At 37.8% G+C, this 24,763-nt stretch overlaps 1 protein-coding gene across 4 annotated transcripts in view; it reads left to right on the top strand.

The window, feature by feature from the left end:
- Window positions 1–22,510, top strand: part of PON2 (paraoxonase 2) — a 32,089-nt gene extending 9,579 nt beyond the window's left edge. For 2 of the 4 annotated variants that reach the window (XM_070617556.1, XM_070617557.1), the window contains 8 exons: window positions 4,711–4,766; window positions 6,313–6,474; window positions 9,334–9,499; window positions 10,035–10,161; window positions 17,655–17,855; window positions 20,321–20,402; window positions 21,140–21,268; window positions 21,881–22,510. In XM_070617556.1, coding sequence (XP_070473657.1) covers window positions 6,463–6,474; window positions 9,334–9,499; window positions 10,035–10,161; window positions 17,655–17,855; window positions 20,321–20,402; window positions 21,140–21,268; window positions 21,881–22,039 — 876 coding nt within the window. In that variant the 5' untranslated portion in view covers window positions 4,711–4,766; window positions 6,313–6,462 and the 3' untranslated portion in view covers window positions 22,040–22,510. The remainder of the gene's footprint in view (window positions 1–4,710; window positions 4,767–6,312; window positions 6,475–9,333; window positions 9,500–10,034; window positions 10,162–17,654; window positions 17,856–20,320; window positions 20,403–21,139; window positions 21,269–21,880) is intronic. The other 2 variants (XM_070617559.1, XM_070617558.1) reach the window with 2 other exon arrangements.
- The last annotated feature ends 2,253 nt before the right edge of the window (window positions 22,511–24,763 follow it).

Genomic DNA, 24,763 nt, shown 5'->3' with positions numbered 1-24,763 from the left:
CCCAGTCCTTTCTCCCTTCATCTACTCTCCTTGACTTCTTTCTCCTGGGGCTTCTCCTTTTTGTTTAGTTGCCCAAATACTTAGCAAGAATATGTAGATTCAGTATCAAGTACCAGATTGACCAGATCTGTTCTGGATAATGCAGACAGTTCTAGAACTAAGGTTGTCTAGAGTCAGAGGAAACTCAGCAACTGCATCCTGCCTTCTGGCTGCAATCACAGAGAGCCCCCCTCAGAACTGGTCACTAAGCAAAATCCAGATGGCATCTGTGAGGAATGTTGTACAAGGCTGGGAGGTTGAGTCAGGGATCTCTAAGGTTACTTTTGCTACTGAGTTAATTGTCAAATTATTAAACAGCCCTTGGCCCTGTGAAGCTCACCTTCTGTGAACTCAAGTCTCAGAGTAGACAATAGGGCAGAGCCAGGCACGTCACAGGACAAACTGCCAAGTGAATTGTTGTTACAACTGACTGGGATGGAGAGCTCCTCGGAGAAAACAAGCCCAACAACATTTGTATTCTGAACAGGCGTCTGTCTGTGTTTGTGACCTTTGTGTTGTGATGTGTGTGAGCTGCTGTCTGGAATTGAAAAGAATGAAGAAATATGTCACCTATGGCCCCTCTCGTGAAGTGTTTAATGCCTCTGAGGCACTTCAGAAGGCAACAGAGCAAAGACGATGAGTGATTAGAAGCACATTTGGGACACATTTTTAGCTCTAATTAGAATTGTGCTTTTTTTTTCCCTTTCTTTTCCTTTTCCTCTGTGCTTAGCACACACTATATGAACATTTGTTGAATGCTATGTTAGTGATGCGTAATGATTAATAATAGCTTGTGGTTATAGGTTTTTAACAACAGTTGCTTATTCAGTGATCTTTGATTTTAAGGAATAGCAGTGTGCTGGGCATACATTCCCATACAGGCAAAAGCAGCTTCTTATGGTGGGCAGCAAGGGTAGAGAGGTTCCATTTTTTAGTTTCCGCTTGCAAACAGTGGTAGCCATGCACTTGAGGCCAACAATCCCTCTGAGAGGTGAGACCATTCCTCTCTGGCTCCACCTCCACCAACACACACACTAAATGCTGCATTCACCACGACTGCAAATGAACTCTTTGTGACTCTTGGGTGCTTTATATATATCATCTCATGTCTTTCTGTTTTAATAAATAATAATCATCTACCACATACCATACAGGATGTGTGCCTTCTGTGGGGCAGACAGTAAGCTTACTATTTATTCCATTTTTTGTATTCCTTCCCAGTGTATCTCATAGACAGAAACTAAGCTTTTACACACGCAAGATTTAGCATAAATCAACATCTAAATAATAAAAATTATAATGACAAGTTAACTCTATTTGAGGCTTAAGAATTTAAAACATTTTCTAAATGTCTTTGAAAATGCTGGCATTCAGAGTTCTGAACTGAAACAGAATTTTTAATGGATTATCTCTCTTGAGTTAATTAAGGGTTTTATACACTTGGCAGTCAAGACCTTTACAATAACTGCTGCTTGGGAGATTAAAGGGAAAAAAAGCATTACAGTTTGTAGCCCTTGTTATCAAGTACTTTCCAGTCTACCTATGGAAAGGAAAACAAAAAAACTCACTACTGTGAGATATAGATGTTTTTTCTTTTTATAACAGGTAAGGACCCAAGGCTCAGAGAAGTTAAGTAATTTTTACAAATTCTCTTTCCAATATGCCATCTTCTCCCAGAGTGATTAATACGCATACCTGACTAGTGAACCAAAAAAGTGGAAAACAATAGGCTACATTACATACTGGATATGGCAAGTATGTAATATATGACAACTGCTGCATATGGCAAGGGCTGATTTGCTATTATAAAGTTACAGTAAGTAACTTAAAGAAGAGAGAAATTTATGTTCTCTTACATGACAGTCCCATGATAAGCAAATGGCCTAGGATGATTAGATGACTACTTCATGTGGTCATTCTGGGACAAAGGCTGATGAAACAAACAACACAGCTATCTCAACATATTGCTTCCATCTTGGTCCAAAACTAAAACTCCAGTTGCTGCCATTTCCCAGCAGCAAGGGGTAGAAAGAAAATTTACATGGATGTTATGTTTACTTTATTTTACCCACTAGTTGCATAAACCTTGTACTCTCATATTCCATTAACCTGAGCTTAGACAACTGGCCACATCTGTTGGCAAGGAAGGGTAGGAATGTCTGTAGCTACATTGCCATGTGCTTGTAGCTGAAAAGAAAGAAGGGGAGCATGAATACTGGGGAGAAGTTGGCCAGCTCTGACATGGATAGATAATTGCTAAAGGAATAAGAAGGGATTGAAATCAGATGTGCTAAGCTAGAAGACTTTCTAGAGAAAGAGGGTTTTGAAAGAGGTTTGAAAGAAAAGTACAGGATATGAATTGGTGAAGATCTTGGTGAGAAGCATGGAAGCAAACATTTTGGGGAAAAAAGCCAACATAGGGAATTGACAACGGTTGTATTTACAAAGTGAAGTATCTTTAGAGAGAAACCAGGGGACCATTCTGACAGGGAAAATTCACTGAATGCCAGGTTGTATTTTTTCTTTGTCAAATTTTACGTTATGATTTTGAGTCAAAACTAAAGGACTTGAGTCCCAGCTTCCCAATTTGTGGCCTTGAACAATTTGTTTAACCTTTCAAAGGCTCTGTATTCTCAATTCTAAAATAAGAGATAATAATATTGCTTCTTAGGGTTATGAAAATTATATGAAATAACGTACGTAAAGTACAAGGAGCCTGTAGTGTATTTTAGTAGCTATTACTGTTACTACTATTATTACTATTATTGAATTAGAGGAGAAAAAGTTCCTCCAGCATTGACTACTCTTGCAGTCATCACACCAAAGGGGTGATATGGGATGATAAAAGCCTATTGTAGTAATGGCTATATAAATGAAGAGGGGGGAGTATCTGGAAAATATTCTCAAGAAAGCTACAGATAAGACTTTTTTTTTCTTGGAATTAGACAATAGGATTAAACGAAGTAGTTGCAATGCGGTTGAAATGAAAACATCTTCTAAAAACATTGCTCTTTTCTTGATTATTAAAACAATACTGTTATTTATATATAATTTTAAGCAAAGTATAAAGAAGAAAATGAAAATCACTCATAATCCTACCACTCGAAGAAATACTAACTTTTTCTATATATCTTTTCTTCTTCTATGTGTGTAAGCGTGTACACACTGAAATTAAATTGTCTTGAATAATTTTTCAAGAACAACAAATTTTAATTAATTGAGCTCCTACTAAATGGATCCAGAAAGCAAAACTTGGACTAAAATTCTGTGTGTGTGCACACATGCACACACGTGTGTGTGTTTGTATGTTTATATTTGTGTATGTGATGTAGAGTTCCACTGGTCCCTGCTCATTCCCAGTTGAAAACCACCATGGGACTAGAGTCTAGTGGTTCTTAACCTTTTAGGGGTATCACAGACCCTTTTACAAATCTGCTGAAAGCCAAGGACCCTTTTCACAGAAAATTTTCCATCTGTACATGCAGAAGACATTTTGCATTACATAGAATTTCAGAAAGTTCATAGACTCTTTGAAATCCACTTATGCCTCCTTAGGGATCCACAGACCCCAGGTTAAGAACTCCTCCACTAGACCATGCTTAGGCTTATATGTATCTTCTTTCTGAGGAATAGGCAGATGAGTCATCTTTACAACGTGAAGTTCTTGGCATTTTTATTTTCTTTTGCTTTTCTCCGCTATGACAGAGCCAGTAACACTGGAGGCAACTAGCCAAATGCGATCTCATGAATCAAAACCAAAATGGCTGGATAGATGCTGTTTGTTTTTGACAACCTAGAAATAATCCTGGAGAAATCCTTTGGAGAGATCTTAAAGGGGAAGATTGGATTTTGTGTACTCGAAGAATGTGTCGTGATTTGGCTTAATCTAAGCCATTTTTATTCCTCTTTTCTTGTGTTTGGGTCTATTATCTGTCTGCAGAATTTACACAGTGAGACCAGTGGGAAGGCCTTCTGTCTAATTATTTGCTGTGCTGTGTGGAGTGTGCTGCAGACATCGATAAACAATCAATAGTAATTGTAGCCCACCTCAGAGACAAGCGTTAGAAGCCTCAACTGGCTTAGGTGCATGTATTTTTCATTAATTTTCTTTTGCTAGTTTTTTTTCTGTAATTTAAAGCCTAAATTTAAAGATTAAATGGGAAGCTTTTCTTTGCTTATGAAAACAAGCAGGCATTGTTTTTTAAAAAGGCAATATGTAATCCCAGGTGTTTTATCTCGGTTAATGAGAGAAATGTCTGCGTTTGCTTCAGATTGAATGAGCAGAGAAAGGGACGAGGATATTTGCATGGTTAAATGACTATGAACCCTTCATTCTGAAAGTAATATTCCCCTGATGTCAATTACTTTTGTGCCGACATCTGGATGTTTATCAGAAGAGTGTACAGATGTCAACTTTTTCTGTATTATAGCTGGAAATGTGGTGATTACTTGACTTTGATTTGAGTAAACATACAATATCTAACATTTAAAGTCAGAAGTTCACTGCAGGAAGAGATTTAGAATGACGTTTATTAAAGAGAGTGGGTCCTTGAAAAAAAGTCAGAACCATTCCAGAAGATGTACTGATAAAGTAAACAAAGTCCTAGTTATGCTCTACCTAACAAATAACAGAATTTGAACATGACATTTATCTATTTCTTGAACTTTCAGAAGCTGGCTCTGAAGATATTGACATCCTTCCGAACGGTCTGGCTTTCTTTAGTGTGGTGAGTACCTGCTTCCTTCCCCAGTCTCAGTGGAGGAGGTCAAGGCAGTTTGATGAGACCTGCAGAGCAGTAACTTGTTTTTAAAATTCCTCACTTTCAAAAATGTGTTCTGAAAAAAAGACACGTCAAACAGGATCTTAATACATTTCTTTAAGTTTATCTAAATGTAGAGATGAAAAAGTCTTTGCCAATTGATTTATTGCTCTTTATGGGCCCCCTGTATTGCGGAAAAATATTCCACTGCAATCTGTGTTTTAAAAGTTTGTTGGTTTTTTTGGTGAGGAAGATTGGCCTTGAGCTAACATCTGTACCAGTCTGCCTCTGTTTTGTATGTGGGATGCCACCACAGCATGGCTTGATGAGCAGTGTGCAGATCCATACCCAGGACTAGCCTGGTGGCATAGTGGTTAAGTTTGCATGCTCCCCTTGGATGGCCTGGTGTTCGTGGGTTCAGATCCTGGGCACAGACCTACGCACCACTCGTTAAATTTTAAATTGATTGGCCTGTGGCATGCTGGCCTACACCAGTATCCATTCTAATTGGAAAACTGTATAGGTGGGCCAGTGAGGACGTTCTGGCCACCTTGTTTCCCTGGCTTGGGCCGAGGTGAGGGTCCTTGGCATCTTCACGAGTTCCGTTATTCTTGAGGAAGAAGTATCCAGCTTTGAAGGCAGCCTGGAATTATTCTGTTCCCTCTCAGCATCTGTTATTTTCAGACTCTGAGACTCAGGAGGGATGTGAAGAACTTGGAGATGCTTTAGAAGAGAGTCACAACACTAATAAAATAGTCGTCAGACTTAAGAGAGAGGTGAGAGGACTCAGCTTAGATGAGAATGAGGGTCATAACACTCTCCAGGCTGCTGATGGTTTTCGTGTGAAAGACTGTGATCAGCTGGTTTCTCCCACTGAGGGAAACAAGAAATACTGTGGGCTTTGGCAGAAACACCAGTATTTATATGAAAATTTAAAAATACAGTTTTAAAAGAAAAGTTTTATTTAATTACCTACACAGAATGAGTAAAATGATATTTCTAGTAGGACTCTGGGTTTGTTTAGAAGCTCATGCTTGCATGTGTGTCTGTAGGATTAGGAGAAAACACTGGGACTACTAGTCAAAGTTATTCATAACTAGAGATGCAAAAATCCTGAGTAAAGTAGAAGGCAGTTTTTCTTTTGGCAAAGGAGGAGGTATTTGCATAATCCAGAACTCACCTGTTTCAAGATTTTCCCCTCATTGGAATAAATCTGAATTAGGAGTAGTGAAGTCTCTAAGCACATGGATCTTAGCCACTTTAGCTGAGCGCCTTATTACAGTCACAATGATCTTGTAGCCATGTCCATGGCATTTCTTCTGCTTTTATTCCTGTTATCCTTCCTCAGTTATATGACTTTCTTTTCTTTTCTTTTCTTTTTCAAATTTAGAAACAATTCCTCTTTGCTGCTGTTCTTTAAGTTACTCAGCGTTGTCTCTAGTATTTCCCAGAATGCACTGTTTTCTAAATGAATAACTCGTACGTCATGGCAATTGTTTGTCCTTTTTCCAAGCATTTTAGCCCATGGAGCCTGTCCTATTCCACAGTTATGGGATTGAGGATCACCTCAAAACTAACATCACAGCTCCTGAGGAACTGGATGACAGAGAATATAAAAAAGATTTGAAAGACAATGTGACTATACTGAACCGTACTCTTAAAAATGGTGAAAATGGTAAATTTTATGTTATGTGTATTTTACCACAAGTAAAACTAAAATAAAATCTTTAAAAAGAGGAAAAACAGGGGCCGGCCCCGTGGCACAGTGGTGAAGTGCGCACGTTCCACCTCAGTGGCCCAGGGTTCACTGGTTCGGATCCCGGGTGCAGACATGGCACCACTTGGCAAGCCATGCTGTGGTAGGTGTCCCACATATAAAGTAGAGGAAGATGGGCACGGATGTTAGCTCAGGGCCAGTCTTCCTCAGCAAAAAGAGGAGGATTGGCAGCAGATGTTAGCTCAGGGCTAATCTTCCTCAAAAAAAAAAAACAACAAATAAATAAATAAAATAAAAAGAGGGAAAACAGATTTAAATGATAGTATTAAAAATAACCATGACTAGTTAACACCATCCCTGGGAGAGCTTCCTTTGCGTTGAAACCAGGCTATTGTTTATGGGACACTGAAAAAGAATAGAGATTATTAACCACTGAAGTGGCACTGCCATAAAGCAATAGTAAAATTCCAGTTTATTCTATTTACTGGGCCTACCATGCTTGAAGTTATGTAATTTTGATAGACTTGTTTAAATTGGAGAGAATTTCTATTATGTCCAATTTTGTGCATAAAATGAGACTTTATTCTTTTGGTATTCTTTTAAATTTGCATAAATACGACTTAAAAGATTTAAAAGGGAAAAGACCTAGATTATTTCAGTGAGTACTGAAAAAGAATTAAATAAAATTCAGGAGCCAGCCTGGTGGCGCAGCAGTTAAGTTCACATGTTCTGCTTCAGCAGCCTGGGTTTTGCCTGTTCGGATCCCGGATGTGGACATGGCACTGCTTATTGGGCCATGCTGTGCTAGGTGTCCCACATAGAAAGTAGAGGAAGATGGGCACGGATGTTAGCTCAGGGTCAGTCTTCCTCAGCAAAAAGAGAAAGATTGGCAGCAGACGTTAGCTCAGGGCTAATCTTCCTCAAAAAAAAAAAAAAAGAAAACAAAACAAAATCATTCCTGATTAAATGCTCCAAGAAAATTAGATAAAAAGGGAAACTCCCGAGAAACCTACAGCAGACATCATTCTTAGTGATGAAACATTAGCTGCCTTCCCATTAATGTTAAGAAAAGGAAGAAAATGCCCCAAAACACTATAAACATCAGTAATCTATTAGAGTTCTTAATAACCCAATATAACAAGAAAAAGAAATATGAGGTAGAAAAAAACTACAAAACTGTTATTATTTTCAGACAGTGTGATCACCTGTTTTTTAAACAATCCAAGAGATTCAACAAACACACTATTAGACCTAAGAAGAGAATTCAGTGAAATGGTTGGATTCAAAATGACCATATAAAACTCAGTGTTTTTCCCATGTGCTAGGAAAATCCAACTAGAAAATGTAATAATAATAATGATAATAATAATGTTCCATTCAGAACAGCAACTTAATTTCAAAAATTTATACAGAAAAATAAATGAATAGATTTAAGACTATTTTGTAAAGGTAGAGCAATGAAGTGTGGATTTGGGGACTTGCCATATTTATATTGCCATATATATCTCATATCTTATAAATAAAGCTATAGTAATTTAAAAGTGGCATATTGGCACAAGAATAGGCATGAGTCCCCAAACAGACCAATATGTAAACAGGGATCTAGTACATGAGAAAGGTAACATTTGAAATCAGTGAGAAAAGGACAGACTAAATGCCAGGCACTGATCCAGGCCCTGGAATCCAGCACTGAACAAATGAGATAAAGTCTCGCTTCATGTGCCAATGGGGAGGGAATGAATATGTGTCAGACAGTGGCAACACTTTAACAAAAAATAAAATGGGGCACTAGAGAGTGACAGCTGTGGTAAGGATGGAGTCAGGCTGCCATTTATATATGGATAAATATGTATATATGTCAAATGGCAGTAAGTGACATTTGGTGCAGATATGAAGAATTGAGGGAAGGAGCCCCAGATGTCTGGGAGGGCAGCATTCCCAGGCAGAGGGAACAGTGTGTATAGTGGCCCTGATGTAAGAATGTGCTTGGTTCTTTTGAAGAACATCAAGCAAGCCAATATGGCCAAAGTACATGTGTAATAGTAATAGGAGATGAGGGCAGAGAAACAGAGAGTTTGGAATGGGGGCAGATGAAGGATGGTGAGCAGGGCAGATCATTTAGGGCCTCTAGGCTATCATAAGAGTTTTCACTTTTAATCTGAGTGAGATAGGAATTTTGATCAGAGGTGTGACATCGTCTGACATAATTTGGATGCTGATGTAAGACTAGTCTTTTGTAGGGTCTTAATGACAGAAGCAGAAAGGCCAGTTAGGAGGCTCTTGCCATAATTGTGGTGGGGATTTGGACCAGGGCAGTCATGGTGAGAAATGTTTACATCCTTATGAAGGGGTATATTTCTAAGGTAAAGTCAACAAGATTTGCTGATGGCTTGGATATGGGGTGTGAGACAAGGAGGGGAGTCATGACTGACTCTATTCACCAAGACTTCTGGCTTTGTAGAAGCAAAGTGCAGGCCGAGGGCTTGAGGGTCAACAGTCAGTATATAAACTTTCACTTATCCATGCCTCAACTCTGCCTCGGATCTCCCAGTTCACCAAACGTTGAGTTATCCTCCCAAAAGACTAAACCCCTAGTTTTTTGCCTCAACTATGAAAAACCAGTTATTGTTCATCTTTCCACTTTCCAACTCCCAATTTTTATTTTTTCTATTGTCTCCTCTCTGCTTTCTTTGTGTTTGTAGCTTTACGCCACTACCTTTAACCAAAGCCTCTATTTATCATTTATTTATAGTTCCCACTTTAGTCCATAAAAATGCTTATACCTTTATATTTAACTTTTTCCTCTGTTTCGAAAAGGGTCTAAAATTTCCGGGACTCCACAGCTTTGCACCAGATAAGCCTGGAGGAATACTAATGATGGATCTAAAAGAAGAAAACCCAAGGGCACTGGAATTAAGAATCAGCCGTGGATTTAATTTGGCTTCATTTAATCCACATGGTATCAGCACTTTCATAGACACTGGTAAGAGCCAATGAGCTACCAACATTAAGAAACTTATAATGGTTTCAAATGACTGGGGAAAATAGATTTCGATCATATTTGTAGTAATAGAAGAACAGTTAACTCATGAATTATTTCTGTATTCTTCATACAAATAAGTTGATCATTTGCCTCTTCAGCCAGCAGTTAGTAATGCTACATTTTGAAATTTCTAACAGCTGACACCTAAAAGAATGTTTAGATTTCATATAACCTTTTCATATACCTATGATCATTGCATTAAAAAAAAAGCTATATTTCTAAATTAAACTCTAAACAGATTATTCATGCATTCTGTATATGGAGTGGGAAATGCTCTTTCTTAAAGGTCAGGGGACCAATGATCAGAAATAACACCAGACAGCAGTGATGAGAAAGATAGGAAGAATGATCCGTTAGGTCGTCTAACAGCTTATACCTCAAACCTTTCCTTGGCTGTGGTATTTAAATGTCAGTGTCTGCCCAGAGGTCCTATGGTTATGTCTTGTAAATTAACTCTGTTCTTTCAATTCTTTAGATGACACAGTTTATCTCTTTGTTGTAAACCACCCAGAATTCAGGAATACAGTGGAAATTTTTAAATTTGAAGAAGAAGACAATTCTCTTTTACACCTAAAAACAATCAAACATGAGCTTCTTCCAAGGTACTTAGTCCTTTTGTTCACTTTCCAGTTTATCTCTAGCATTTTCAAATATTCCCTATGGTGGTCTTCTCACCTTTTATAAGAGGTGAAATACATATATATATATATATATATATATATATATATATATGTATACATACATGCACATAAATACATGTATTTATATGTGTGTGTATATAGTTTCCTTGTAGAGCAGATAACGTCAGTGTCACTCATTCTAATAATCAGTGTTCTATGTGACTCCCTTGAGAAGTAATGAAATGGTGGACTACAGGGAACATGCCCTTCAGGACCATCTTGGGAATAGAAGACAAACCCAGCATTTTCCCTGCTGTCACATTCTACCTCAGATGACTCATCACCCGAATAATGATAATACCTGTCCTGCCAAGGAAGAGGAGCCTGCTTTGTATAGAGTTAGTATGCCTTATATGGGACTCATACAGAGTGCCTTCACAGGGTTAGTGGTAGCTGTGGCTAGTGGCCCTACAGAATTGGAGGGATTCAAACTGGAAGTGGGTTTCTACTACTTGAGGAACACACAGCTGGTTGCTAATGTGGTTAAAAAAGAATCCTGTGTACCTCCCTGGCTCAACTTGCATTCGTCTACTACTTCTTTTAAGTTTAAACTTGATGAATATTTTAATTTTTACTTCCTTATCTAGGGCTTAAGCATGTAACTCCAATCATTCTTCCAAAAATGCACCTCTTAAGAAGTAGGAGCATAAATACCATCCAGGCAGCTTCTACATCATGGAGCTCTTTGAGAAAAAGGGGACCCACCTTCCCTTTAGGTCTCTTTTTCACTTAGCAAAGGAGAAAGCAGCTCTTTCAGAAATTTTTGCATAGCATGATGGGAATTTAAATTTAATAGCACTCTTACCTAACTGGTTTTAAAAATGTAATTCCTTTTGGCATATAAATCTCATCTGAAGCATTGTACCATGGCACTTTCATCATCCATCTCTCTGCAAGTGTTTATTGAGTGCCTGCGCATTCTCAGCAGGTCGGCTTTGTGAGTCAGGTAGAAATTGAACAGTCGACCTTAGTTTGACTAATAACTAAGCAAAGGAATTCAGGAAAATCCAGCAACTGAGTAAATGGAAACTAGGTAAATGTTATTGATGACCCAACCAACTCACCAGCCAACAAGTTTCTCTCCAGCTCTATGCTATGGACAGCTGTGTCCTTACATACTGTTGTTAAACCCTACCTTGCTTGCTGTCAAAAAGCATACTCTCGGAGAGTGACGTCAGCAACATGGTGGTGTGAGCTCACCCGGGACTCTCTCCCCTCCAAATTACAACCAAAAAGAGCAACTGCTTTCCAACCAAAAAAAAATCCTAATAACAGAAATTGTCAGAGACCCACAACAGCCAGGTGACTGGGGCAGAGAGTCTGGAGCCCCCCTCAGAGGAGCTGGAATGGGGTAGGAGAGAACTTCACTCCCTCCCCTGGAGACTGGGATCACTGCCATGGGTGAGGGAAGGAGCAGGGGAGGGGCTGTGCATCCGGGGATCGTCCAGGACTCCCACCACCCATGCAGTGGAAACCCTCTAATGGGGGAAAGCTTTCACGTGGGGGAACCCCAGCAAGCCAGTGCCCCGGGAGACCAGAGAGCGAGAGCTGATCTGAACCCAGGTCGGTGCGCAAGAGAAAGTTCCCCTCCTCCCCCAACCCGTGCTGCACACCGCCATTGCAACTGCAGGCAGAGGGCTCAGAAAGCACTACCATCGACCTCCATCTAGTGGCAACAGGCTGTAACTGCAACTGAATAATAGCATCATGCACAAAAACTGCTCGTCTACCATCCAGCAATTTATAAAAGCTCCAGTCCAAAAAGAAAACAATAAAAATACAGAAGTGTGTCCTGAGGACTTGGAAATAGGAAAACTAAGTGAAAATGAGTTCAAAATAGCTATCATCAAAATACTCAATGAGGTAAAGGGAAATATAGAGAAACAAGTCAACGAGTTCTGGAGTTACTTCACAAAAGAGATTGGAACTATAAACAAGAATCAATTAGAAATACTAGAGATGAAAAATACAATGGATCAGACAAAACAGAATATGGATTCCCTGAATGCCCGTGTAGACACCATAGAGGAGCAAATTAGCATAATCGAAGATAGACGGGCTGAATGGCTCCAGACAGAGGAAGAAAGAGAACCACGAATTAAAAAAACTGAGGAAAATCTCTGAGAAATACCTGACTCAATGAGAAAATGCAACTTAAGAATAATTCCTGAGGGCATGGAAAAGGAAAATGGAGGAAAGTGTGCTCAACGAAATAATAGAAGAGAACTTCCCAAATCTAGGGATTGAGAGAGAAATGTGTGTGGAGGAAGCTTTCAGATCTCCTAGATTTGTCAATGTAAAAAGACCTACTGCAGGGTATATACTAGTAAAAATGGCAAAAATGAATGACAAAGAAAGAATATTCAGGGCAGTAAGGCAGAAGAAAATAACCTACAAAGGAACCCCTATCAGACTTTCAGTGGATTTCTCTGCAGAAACCTTACAAGCTAGGAAAGATTGGAGTGACATATTCAGAACTTTAAAGGATAAAAATCTTCAGCCAAGAATACTCTATCCAGCAAAAATATCCTTCAGATATGAGGGAGAAATTAAATCTTTTCCAGACAAACAAAAGCTAAGGGACTTTGTAACCAACAGACCTCCACTGCAAGAAATCCTCAAGAAGGCTCTCATACCTGAGAAAAGAAAAATGGGGAGAAAGGGGTCACAAAACACAGAGTAGGGAGACAAATAGATAGAATCGGAATAGGATAGCAAATATTCAACTATAGCATTAGGATAAAGGGAAGTAAATCACCAAAGCAAAGACAAACTTATCACTCTAACCACAAACTCACAACACAAGTTGGAATAAGAGATGAAAATAATAATTTAGGAGGGGAGGAGGAAAGGGACTGAAACAGTCTAGGCTAAGTAAGTTAGAGATCACCAGATAATGGACTATGTTATACACGAGATTCTGAACACAAACTTCAGCATAGCCACTAAACTAAAAAACAGAACAGACACGCAAAACATAAATAAGGAAAAATTTTAAAAACCAAGCATAAGAAATTGCAGAAGTCAATGGGTAGGCTAAAACACACAGGATGAGAAACAAAGGAAACACAGGAAAACCGGATAACGAGCAACAGAATGACAACATTAAGCCCCCATGCATCAATACTCACCCTCAATGTAAACGGATTGAACTCTCCAATGAAAAGACACAGAGTGGCAAAATGGATTAAAGAACAAGATCCAACAATTTGTTGCCTCCAGGAAACAGATCTCAGCTCCAAGGACAAACACAGGCTCAGAGTGAAGGGGTGGAAGACAATACTCCAAGCTAATAGCAAACAAAAGAAAGCAGGTGTCGGAATACTTATATCAGACAAAACAGACTTAAAGATAAGGCAGGTAAAGAGACATAGAGCGCCGATATATAATGATCAAAGGGACACTTCATCAAGAAGAAATAATGCTTCTAAATATCTAGGCACCCAACACAGGAGCACCAAAGTTCATAAAGCAACTATTAACAAACCGAAAAGAAGATATCAAAAAAACACAATAATAGTAAGGGACCTCAACACCCCACTCACATCAATGGACAGATCATCCAGACAGAAAATCAACAAGGAAACAGTGGAGCTAAACGAAAAGCTAAAACAATTGGACTTAATAGACATATATAGAACACTCCACCCAAAAACAGCAGAATACATGTTCTTTTCAAGCACGCATGGAACATTCTTAAGGATAGACCATATGTAGGGAAACAAGGCAAGCCTCTACAAATTTAAAAAAATTGAAATAATAACAAGCATCTTCTCTGATCATAATGCTATAAAGCTAGAAATTAATTACAAGAAAAAAGCTGAGAAAGGCACAAGGATGTGGAGACTAAACAATATGCTATTGAACAAGCAATGAATCATTTGAAGAAATTAAAGAAGAAATAAAAGAATACCTAGAGACAAATGAAAAGGACAACATGCCATACCAGCTCATATGGGATACAGCAAAAGCTGTATTAAGAGGAAAATTCATTGCAATACGGGTACATCTTAACAAGCAAGAAAAATCCCAAATAAGCAATCTTAAACTACGCCTAACTGAATTAGAGAAAGAAGAACAAACAAAGCCCAAAGTCAGCAGAAGGAGAGAAATAATAAAAATCAGAGCAGAAATAAATGCTGTTGAAACAAAAAGGGCAGTAGAAAGGATCAATGAAACAAAGAGCTGATTCTTTGAGAAGATAAATAAAATTGACAAACCCTTAGCCAGACTTACAAAGGAAAAACGAGAGAAAGCTCAAATAAACAAAATCAGAAATGAAAGAGGAGAAATAACAACAGACTCCACAGAAATACAACGGACTATAAAAGAATACTATGAAAAAGTATATGCCAGCAAAATGGATAACGTAGAGGAAATGGACAAATTCTTGGACTCCTACAATCTCCCAAAGCTTAGTCAAGAAGAAGCAGACAATTTGAACAGACCAATCACAAGGAAAGAGATTGAAACAGCAATCAAAAGTATCCAAAACAATAAAACCCCAGGACCAGATGGCTTTCCGGGGGAATTCTACCAAACTTTCAGAGAGGACTTAATACCTATCCTTTTCAAGCTATTCCAAAAAGTTAGGGAGGATGGAACACTTCCTAACACATTCTATGAGGCCAACATCACACTGATACCAAAGCCTGACAAGGACAGCACAGCATGAAAAAGGAGAACTACAGGCCAATATCACTGATGAACATAGATGCAAAAATTCCCAACAAAATTTTGGCAACCCAAATTCAGCAATGCATCAAAAGGATCATACATCATGATCAAGTGGGACTCATACCAGGGACAGAGGGATGGTTCAACAGCCGCAAATCAATCAATGTGATACACTACATCAACAAACTGAGGAATAAAAACCACATGATCATCTCAATAGATGCAAAGAAAGCATTTGACAAGATCCAACAGCCATTTATGATAAAAACTCTGAACAAAATGGGGATAGAAGGGAACTATCTCAACATAATAAAGGCCATACATGACAAACCCACAACCAACATCATTCTCAATGGGCAAAAACTGAGCACCATCCCCCTGAAAACAGGAACGAGACAAGGATGCCCTCTATCTCCACTCTTATTTAACATAGTACTGGAGGTTTTGGCCAGAGCAATTAAGCAAGAAAAAGGAATAAAAGGAATCCAAATAGGGAGGGAAGAAGTGAAACTCTTACTGTTTGCAGATGACATGATCTTATATATAGAAAACCCCAAAGAATCCATTGGAAAACTTTTAGAAGTAATCAAAAACTACAGCAAAGTTGCAGGGTATAAAGTCAATTTACATAAATCAGTAGCATTTCTATATTCTAATAATGCACTAACAGAAAAAGAACTCAAGAACACAATACCATTCACAATCGCAACAAAAAGAATAAAATACCTTGGAGTGAATTTAACTAAGGAAGTGAAAGACCTATACAATGAAAATTACAAGGCCTTTCTGAAAGAAATGGATGATGACATAAAGAGATGGAAAGACATTCCATGTACATGGATTGGAAGAATAAACATAGTTAAAATGTCCATTCTACCTAAAGCAATCTACAGATTCAATGTCATCCCAATCAGAATCCCAATGACATTCTTTACAGAAATAGAACAAAGAATCCTAAAATTCATATGGGGCAACAAAAGACCCTGAATTACTAAAGCAATCCTGAGAAAAAAGAACACAGCTGGTGGCATCACAATCCCTGACTTCAATACATGCTACAAAGCTATAGTAATCAAAACAGCATGGTACTGGTACAAAAACAGGTGCACAGATCAATGGAACCGAATTGAAAGCCCAGAAATAAAACCACACATCTATGGATAGCTTATCTTCGACAAAGGAGCTGAGGGCATACAATAGAGAAAAGAAAGTCTTTTCAGCAAATGGTGCTGGGAAAACTGGAAAGCCACATGTAAAAGAATGAAAATTGACCATTCTTTTTCACCATTCACAAAAATAAACTCAAAATGGATCAAAGACCTAAAGCTGAGACCTGAAACCATAAGGCTTCTAGAAGAAAATGTAGGAAGTACACTGTTTGACATCACTATTAAAAGGATCTTTTTGGACACCATGTCTTCTCAGACAAGGGAAACAATAGAAAGAATAAACAAATGGGACTTCATCAGACTAAAGAGCTTCTTCAAGGCAAAGAAAAACAGGATTGAAACAAAAAAACAACCCACTAACTGGGAAAAAATATTTGCAATTCATACATCCGACAAAGACTTAATATCCATAATATATAAAGAACTCACACAACTCAACAACAAAAAATCAAACAACCCGATCAAAAAATGGGCAGGAGACGTGAACAGACATTTCTCCAAAGAAGATATACGGATGGCCAATAGGCACATGAAAAGACGTTCATCATCGCTGTGCATCAGGGAAATGCAAATCAAAACTACACTAAGATATCACCTTACACCCATTAGAATGACAAAAATAACTAAAACAAATAGTAACAAATGTTGGAGAGGTTGTGGAGAAAAAGGAACCCTCACACACTGCTGGTAGGAATGCAAACTGGTGCAGCCACTATGGAAAACAGTATGGAGATTCCTCAAAAAATTAAAAATAGAACTACCATATGATCCAGCTATCCCACTACTGGGTATCTATCCAAAGAGCTTGAAGTCAGCCATTCCAAAAGTCCCATGCACCCCAATGTTTATTGCAGCATTATTTACAATAGCCAAGACGTGGAAGCAACCTAAGTGCCCATCAACAGATGATTAGATAAAGAAGAGGTGGTGTGTGTGTGTGTGTGTATATATATATATATATAAAATGGAATGCTACTCAGCCATAAAAAAGAACAAAATCATCCCATTTGCAACAACATGGATGGACCTTGAGGGAATTATGTTAAGTGAAATAAGCCAGATAGAGAAGGACAATCTCTGTATGACTCCACTCATATGAGGAATTTAAACAATTGGACAAAGAAAACAGATGAGTGGCTACCGGGGGAAAGGTGGGGTGGGGGGTGGGCACAAAGGGTGAAAGGGTGCACCTACAACACGACTGACAGACAATAATGTACAGCTAAAATTTCACAAGATTGTAACCTATCATTAACTCAATAAAAAAAATAAAAATAAAAAAGCATACTCTCTTGGCACCAAGTTCTTCTTTCTTTTATAGTAATCCTGCCATAATTTCTAAATGACCTGTTTTCAGATTACCTGTTACCATACAAAATTGTTCTCTGGCAAATGATATTATAGTAGATGACATATGACTATAGCCGTGGATTTTAGCTGAGCTTTTCCTGGAAAACTTCTTACCAAAAATTTAAAGCACATATTGTGTAAACCTTCTGGATACTTAATCTTTAGTATGGAGACCAACTGGCTTTTCGTTTTCTCTCACATGTGATTTTTTTCTTTCAGTGTGAATGATATCGTGGCTGTTGGACCAGCACATTTCTATGCCACTAATGACCACTATTTCTCTGATACTTTCTTAAAGTATTTGGAAACATACTTGAATTTACACTGGACAAATGTTGTTTACTACAGTCCAAATGAAGTTAAAGTGGTAGCAGAAGGATTTGATACAGCAAATGGGATCAATATTTCACCTGATAAAAAGTATGACCCCTTATAGAAGTATCTTCATTTCTCCTCAGTCATCGTGCTGGGCCAAATTCTTTACTTTGTTCTTTTTTCAATGTGGAAATAGCTGACGATATTTTTGATCTATGATAGATATTATATATGTACTATATATTTACTATATGTATACTATATATTTACATGTAACATATAAATATATATCATATTTAAATACAGTGTCTACATTTTGGTATGTGTCATTGTAGAATTTAGTTTTATAAATGTAAATTTTTATAAAATGGGATTATATTTATATATACATATTAAAGTATCAGGTAAGTTTCCTTTTAAATAAATATATCATTGTTTTATTGGCTGCAACATTATTCCATTATAGAGGTGATCCTAAACTAATTTAACCAGTTCTCTGTTGATGCGTATGTAGGTTGTTTATTTATTTTTGCTATATAAAAAGCACTTTGTATTTCTCATTTACCACTGAAACTTATCCAAACATTTTTTAAGGAAATACTCCCAAAGGGAGCATTACAGCATAATGGTTAAATCTTTAGATTTTGAAGTCATACAGACCTGAGTTCAAATGCCAGCTGGGTAGTTACACTAGCTCCGTGTGGTGCTGTGAGGCCCTCCTCTTTGTACATTTGTACAAGTGTTTCTCTAGAACAGACCCCTCAAAACAGAACTACTTGCTCAAAGAGTAATTGCCCTCCAAAATTCTCTTACTACTTTTATATGTCCAACCACAGCCTACAGAAAGGATAGGAAATTCTTTATTAACTTTCCCTTTTACTACCTTAGCACACTGAACAATTTAAACTGCTACAAATATAACATGAAATGAATTTGGCATTCCTTGACAACTAAATGTCTTTGCTTTTGTGACACAATTTCTTCTTTCTTGTTGATTACAGAAAATGAATGTAGAATCATTTAATTTAAATTGTCTATAACTGGCCCAATCTAACCTCTCCAGCCAAATCTGTTTTTCTCCCCAACTCTCATCCTTCTGAGAGTCAAACTTTCCAGTCACCCAAGCTAGAAATAATAATAATAAAAGGGGATTCCGTTTTAACTCCTTCTCTTTCACCATTCCTCGCCCACCAGTGAGCAGGTCGTGTTGGTTCTGGCTGTGCTTCCATCCCCCCGCCTCTCCTTTCCCATGGACACCTGCCTGGTTTATGTTCTCATCCTCTCTGGCTGGAGTATTAGACTTTCTTCCAACTTGTTTTCAGGCCACTTCCATTTTCTGCCCTGTTGCCAATTGTGCCTTTCCATATTCCACTGGCTCCAGAAGAGGGAGCTCTGCTTCGTCCATGACGCCTCCTGCTGAGCCCTGCCAGGTGCAGAGCAAAATGCTCAGTAACTGCTGAATAGAACTGACCGTTTGTCATTACATCACTTTGTTATTCTAAAAATTCATTGGAAGCCAATTGCTTATCAAATCAAGGCAGACTGAAGGGTTGGACTTGCTTTAATAGGCTAGCTCCAATCTCCCTTTTCTACTGTCTCCCTCCTTTCCAGGCTTTGACAAAGAACTCATTATTTTGCAACATGCCTCTCTCATTCTTGCCCCTGTGCCTCTGCTCACCTGTTTTCTTCTGCCTTGAAGGCGCTTTGTCCTTATATCCTCAAATCCAGTATCTATGTCCATTTCCACTGCAGATGCCCCTTCTTTTGTGAGCCCTTCTCTGTTCTTAGGAGTTAGATATTTCTTCAGTCTCCAGACCTGAAATATTTCTTATGGTACCAATTCATGCTGTACTGTTTGTTTAAAGTGTACAGACCAGTCTGATTATCCCAATACACTATACACTTTTCAGGAGAAAGACTGTGTCTTCTTTGTGTTTATAGCTGTCACAATACTGAGCTCCTGGCTTTACACATGATGATTGCTCAATGGAGCAGTTGCCGTGGAACAGTCTGTTCAGTGAGCAAAATTACTGTACAGTAGTCCATTAATTCACCCACCTTAGATGTAGACAGCTTGTTCTGACTAGATATTTACCTCTTACTCTTAAAATTCTCTAACGTTAGTAACTATTTTATTACATATTAATAAATACTCTAATAAAATGTGTTCTGTTCTGTACCATATATTTCTATATGTAAATACGACATAGAAATATCAAATTATATTGTGGAATGCAAGTGCTTTTTTCCTGAAGCCAAATGTTTGTTTTATTGTCCTTTCAGTGGCAAATACCACAGACTTTATATTCAAAATGATTTCCTATATTATTTTTCCTTGCAAACCTTTTGAAAAATAATTTAATTTCTTATTAAATTCCGTGATTGTTGTAGCGACACTGAATTGATTTTGAAAGCATACTTTTTAAATAAAAATTGACCTTTATCAAGCTTTCCTTGAGGCCCATCATTGATTAACTTCTCGGCAGGTTATTAAGACTTATTCTTCCATACTGTGTTAATGAAGCTTTATACTGGCATGGAGCTCTAACCAGTGTGTCCTTTCTGCAAAGGTACATCTATGTTGCTGATATATTGGCTCATGAAATTCATGTTTTGGAAAAACACCCTAATATGAATTTAACTCATTTGAAGGTAAAACATTTCTTTTTATATATTAAGTAAACAATCTATTATTCTTTGAAATTACATAGCCATACTATATTATAACAATGCCTCACTCAGAAGAGAATGTGGATGCAGTGTTGCTATTCTGGGTTTTCAAATATTAACTCCTTCTAAGTGGCCAAGTCTCCTGTTCCCAGAAATCACGAGGACTGACTGATTACGCTCAGCAGCGAGCTGGGAGTGATATTTGCATCAGATTTAGAGCCCATTCTGTGAAATGCTGATGACACCTGATGAATTCCAATAAGAATTTTCACAATTGAAAAGACTAATAGAGGAATTCTGAAATGAAGATTTATGCACATTGTCAGTTCTTTCAATAATAAATGAAGGTAGAAATTGGGTTCCACACCATTATTATTTTCTTCCTGCTTGACAACATATTTTAGATTGATTAAAAATTTCCTGTTTTGATTTGAATGAGTTTCTTGAGCCAGCTGATCATTGTGCATCTTTTAAGGGAAAAGGAGTTCATTTTTTAGAGAGATGGATTATCATCCTAACTTTCTTAATTTCAGGGAAGATGAAGAGTGACTCTAAACCAGTTTATGAAATTTATTTTAAGTGCTATTGGTGTTAAAGAGGTGGAAGCAGGGAGATGTGTGTAATTTCCCCACATGCATAGAGACAGGAGGGGTTAGCCCTAAATTATTTAATCAAGTTTCTCAGGTCATTTAGATATTTAACATTTTTTTGTTTGCAAGGTGCTCGAATTGGATACACTGGTGGATAATTTATCTATCGATCCTTCCTCGGGGGACATCTTGGTAGGCTGTCATCCGAATGGCCAGAAGCTTTTGGTTTATGACCCGAACAATCCTCCTTCATCAGAGGTGTTTATATTTTTAGTTGTTAAACCTTAATTATTCAAGTCCTTTTGAGCTAGTAATATAATAACTGTCACAGGGATGGTTTGTTACTCCTTTTAAACCAATAATACAGTAAACTTATGGAGCAGTTTTGTAATTGCTTTAAGCCAATAATTGGCAGAATTTCACATTGTTCAAATGCTTTTAGAAAGATAATCTTTTGATGGATTAAATTATGGTGGAAATGAGTCAAAAGGTATTTTTATAAGACATGTGGTATACTGGCAATTTTTAAATACCTGGCTTATTGTCAGCTCACCACATGACATGACTTTTGTTCATGCTAAAGTAGTGTGAAAGTAGGAACCTTAATGTGGAAGTATTTCTATTAATGCTCAATTACTATAATAACACAAAATCCTGTGCTGGCATGCAATCACTAGATGGTTTAAGAAAGTACTTTCTTTGAAGGTCTAAGAAAGTACTTTAATTTAAACATTAAAAAGATTTGAAACTGCTATTTTCAACAGCATGTCCTCTTAATCATTGTGTCCTTGTGGAAGACAGGGATTATGGGTGATTGAGTGACATGGGTGTATGGTAGTTCTATATTAATCCTTTCTATCTCCTGAATAGGTTCTCCGCATCCAGAATATTCTATCTGAGAAGCCTACCGTGACTACAGTTTATGCCAACAATGGATCTGTTCTCCAGGGAAGTTCTGTGGCCTCAGTATATGACAGGAAGCTGCTCATAGGCACTTTATACCACAGAGCCCTGTACTGTGAACTCTAAACTGTACTTTTCATATGCAAGTGTGTTAACTTCTCTTCATAATTAATTTTCTATAGATTGCCAATTCTGAGGGAATTTAGCAAAGTTGACCCAGAAACATATGACACGTATCATTAATTTTATTTCAGTAAGGAAAGGGCCCTTCAGTTCTTATAGCACTTTTAATATCAAAGGAAAATGAGCAGTTTTTAAAAATGCTGAGTAAAGGAGAGAGAAGAAAGGTGCTTTTGGTAAAGTGAATATACTTTGCACAAAATAAGCCTCACCTCTGCCTTCTAACTGCCAGAGCATGAATTCCACTGAAACAGGGTAGATTGCATTACTTTAAAATGTGAGTGACCTCAACTCCAGCAGTGTGACCCCGGGACTGTTCAGAACTACTGATAGAGAACATGTTTTGATGTCTTATACTTACATATTTGTTTACTGTTAAAGAATTGGAATTATATTAAACACTAACTAAAATCCAAATTTTGTCTGTGTTTAATTCTCAAGACATGACCTCAGAGGGAATGGGAAAGTAGCTGCTTCCTTGTGGGGTTTCCTTGGGATAGGCAGGGATGGCAATGTTAATTTCTCTCATCAAAAGCTGAATGTAAATGAGCTCTTTATTCGAATAAAATAAAACAAAGAATCAATAAATATAGCAACTCAAATTCTCAATTAATATGGAGTGTTCCATCAGCTCTCTTCCTTAATGGGAGCCCACCTTGCATACAAAGAGGAGATAAAAGGCTGGAGCTGGAAGGTCACATCACCTCCTCATTGAACACAACTGTGAACTTCACCAGGAGAGATGAAGTCAGCTGTCCAGGGCCACATGGTTATTCCCTGCAATGCTGGGATCAGGGCCAAGGGTGCCTGCCTCATAGAGGAGAGTTCTTTCCACTCAGTGTACCTCCTGGAAAATCATTGTAAGCCCTGGAGAGAGACTTTCATGTGTTTCTTTCCATTGTAACTTACCAAAGTGCTTCACTTCTCATACTTTTTCCCATCTTCAGCATCATTATCATCAAAATATTTGTCAGTTCCTTACAATGTGCCAGACAATGCACTAAAAATGGTACATTCGTTATTTCATTTAATCCTAATTACAGCCCTGAGGGAGTAGATATTGATGTTATACCACTGTTAACATTTCACAGATGTCCGAGGTCACACACCTAGCAAGGGGTGGCTTTCAATCTATTTCTGATGCCAGAGGCTGTACCAGTGCCCACTACATGAAGCTACTGCCATGGAACTAATGAGGATCTCGTTATTTACTCTTTTTCCTAATGTACAGTTTCTTCTGTGTTTTTGGATATCACTTTGAGTTCTCCTTTTAGATGAATCATTTAATGGCTTTTAAACGTAAATTGCAGAAGTATTCTTAAACTTGGCCTCTGTCCATTTGGCATGTATTTTTATTTATATTTTAAAATAGTCTGTTACTAATGTATATTGGAACTATTTCATGCTAAAATAATTACTGTTTTTTGCTGTTTCCATTATACATAGGAAAAACATTAAGTCACAGATGAATAAAGCAAGATTAAACATCATTCACTAGGGATCCAAAACCAAAAAGCATGTGTTTTAAATTTTAGAGTATAACAACGCCTATCTAAAAAGCTACATTCATAAAAGTACTAGAATATAGTAGGCATAAAATAAACTTGCTTTCTATTGCATTAGAAATTTTTATTTGGACAAAAGTAAGCACGTGTTATCTTAGAAATATGAAAAGAATTTTTAAAATAAACTCTAGTTTTTTGGTCTCTGTGGGTTATGAGGGATTACATTTTATCTAATCATAAGTATTTATCCCCACAGAGGGGGGCGGTGTATGTGTTAATTCTTTTCTTGTTTGTTTTTTTTTGAGGAAGATTAGTCCTGAGCTAACATCTGCTGCCAATCCTCCTCTTTTTGCTGAGGAAGACTGGCCCTGAGCTAACATCCGTGCCCATCTTCCTCTACTTTATATGTGGGACACCTACCCCAGCATGGCTTACCAAGCTGTGCCATGTTCGCACCCAGGATCGGAACCGGCGAACCCTGGGCCACCAAAGCAGAACGTGCGCACTTAACCACTGTGCCATGGGGCCAGCCCTTAATTCTTTTTAATATGAGATCCCGTTCAGTAACAATAAATATGCTTTTGGCTTTTTATAAAATCTTAGCTCTTTTACAACAGCTAAAAGTGAACATAAATACCTAATACAGGGAGCAGGAAAAATTAAATATAAGCTATAATACAGTATTTTTATCTTATTTTGTGTATTGCTTTCTTATTAATAATAACTGTTCTAAGACTGATCCTTTTTCTGCACTTTGATTTGCTCAGTTTGAATCCTATCTTGGAGTCACAACTTACCTAGGCTGGTGAATGATTGCTCAGCAAAGCAATGAAGAATTAACAGCACCCACCAACACACCATCCACATCCACCTTTCTTTGGGTACTTGCAGTTTTCATTCTTCGCTCAGCTTTCCACAAAAGGATTTCCCGGTGTAAGAGAAGGAGGGTTGGGAGAATCATGGTAGCTCTCTCTTAGTTTTCTGCTCCTGGTTTTCAAGATTTTTATCCATAAAGCAGAAGACGGGGAAGAAAAGAGCCTAGTATAATTTTTATAATTGCAAAGAGAAATACTTTCAGTTCACTCTTAAAATTTTTCGTATATTGAACAGCTTTTCTGTAGCCAGCCCTCAGCTAGGCATAGGATAAAATAGGGAACCAGACACA

Source organism: Equus przewalskii, chromosome 4, assembly GCF_037783145.1.
Source record: "Equus przewalskii isolate Varuska chromosome 4, EquPr2, whole genome shotgun sequence".
NCBI classification, from domain to species: Eukaryota; Metazoa; Chordata; class Mammalia; order Perissodactyla; family Equidae; genus Equus; species Equus przewalskii.
The sequence above is the reverse complement of the archived record's forward strand: the minus strand, read 5'-3'. Positions and strand labels throughout refer to the sequence as shown.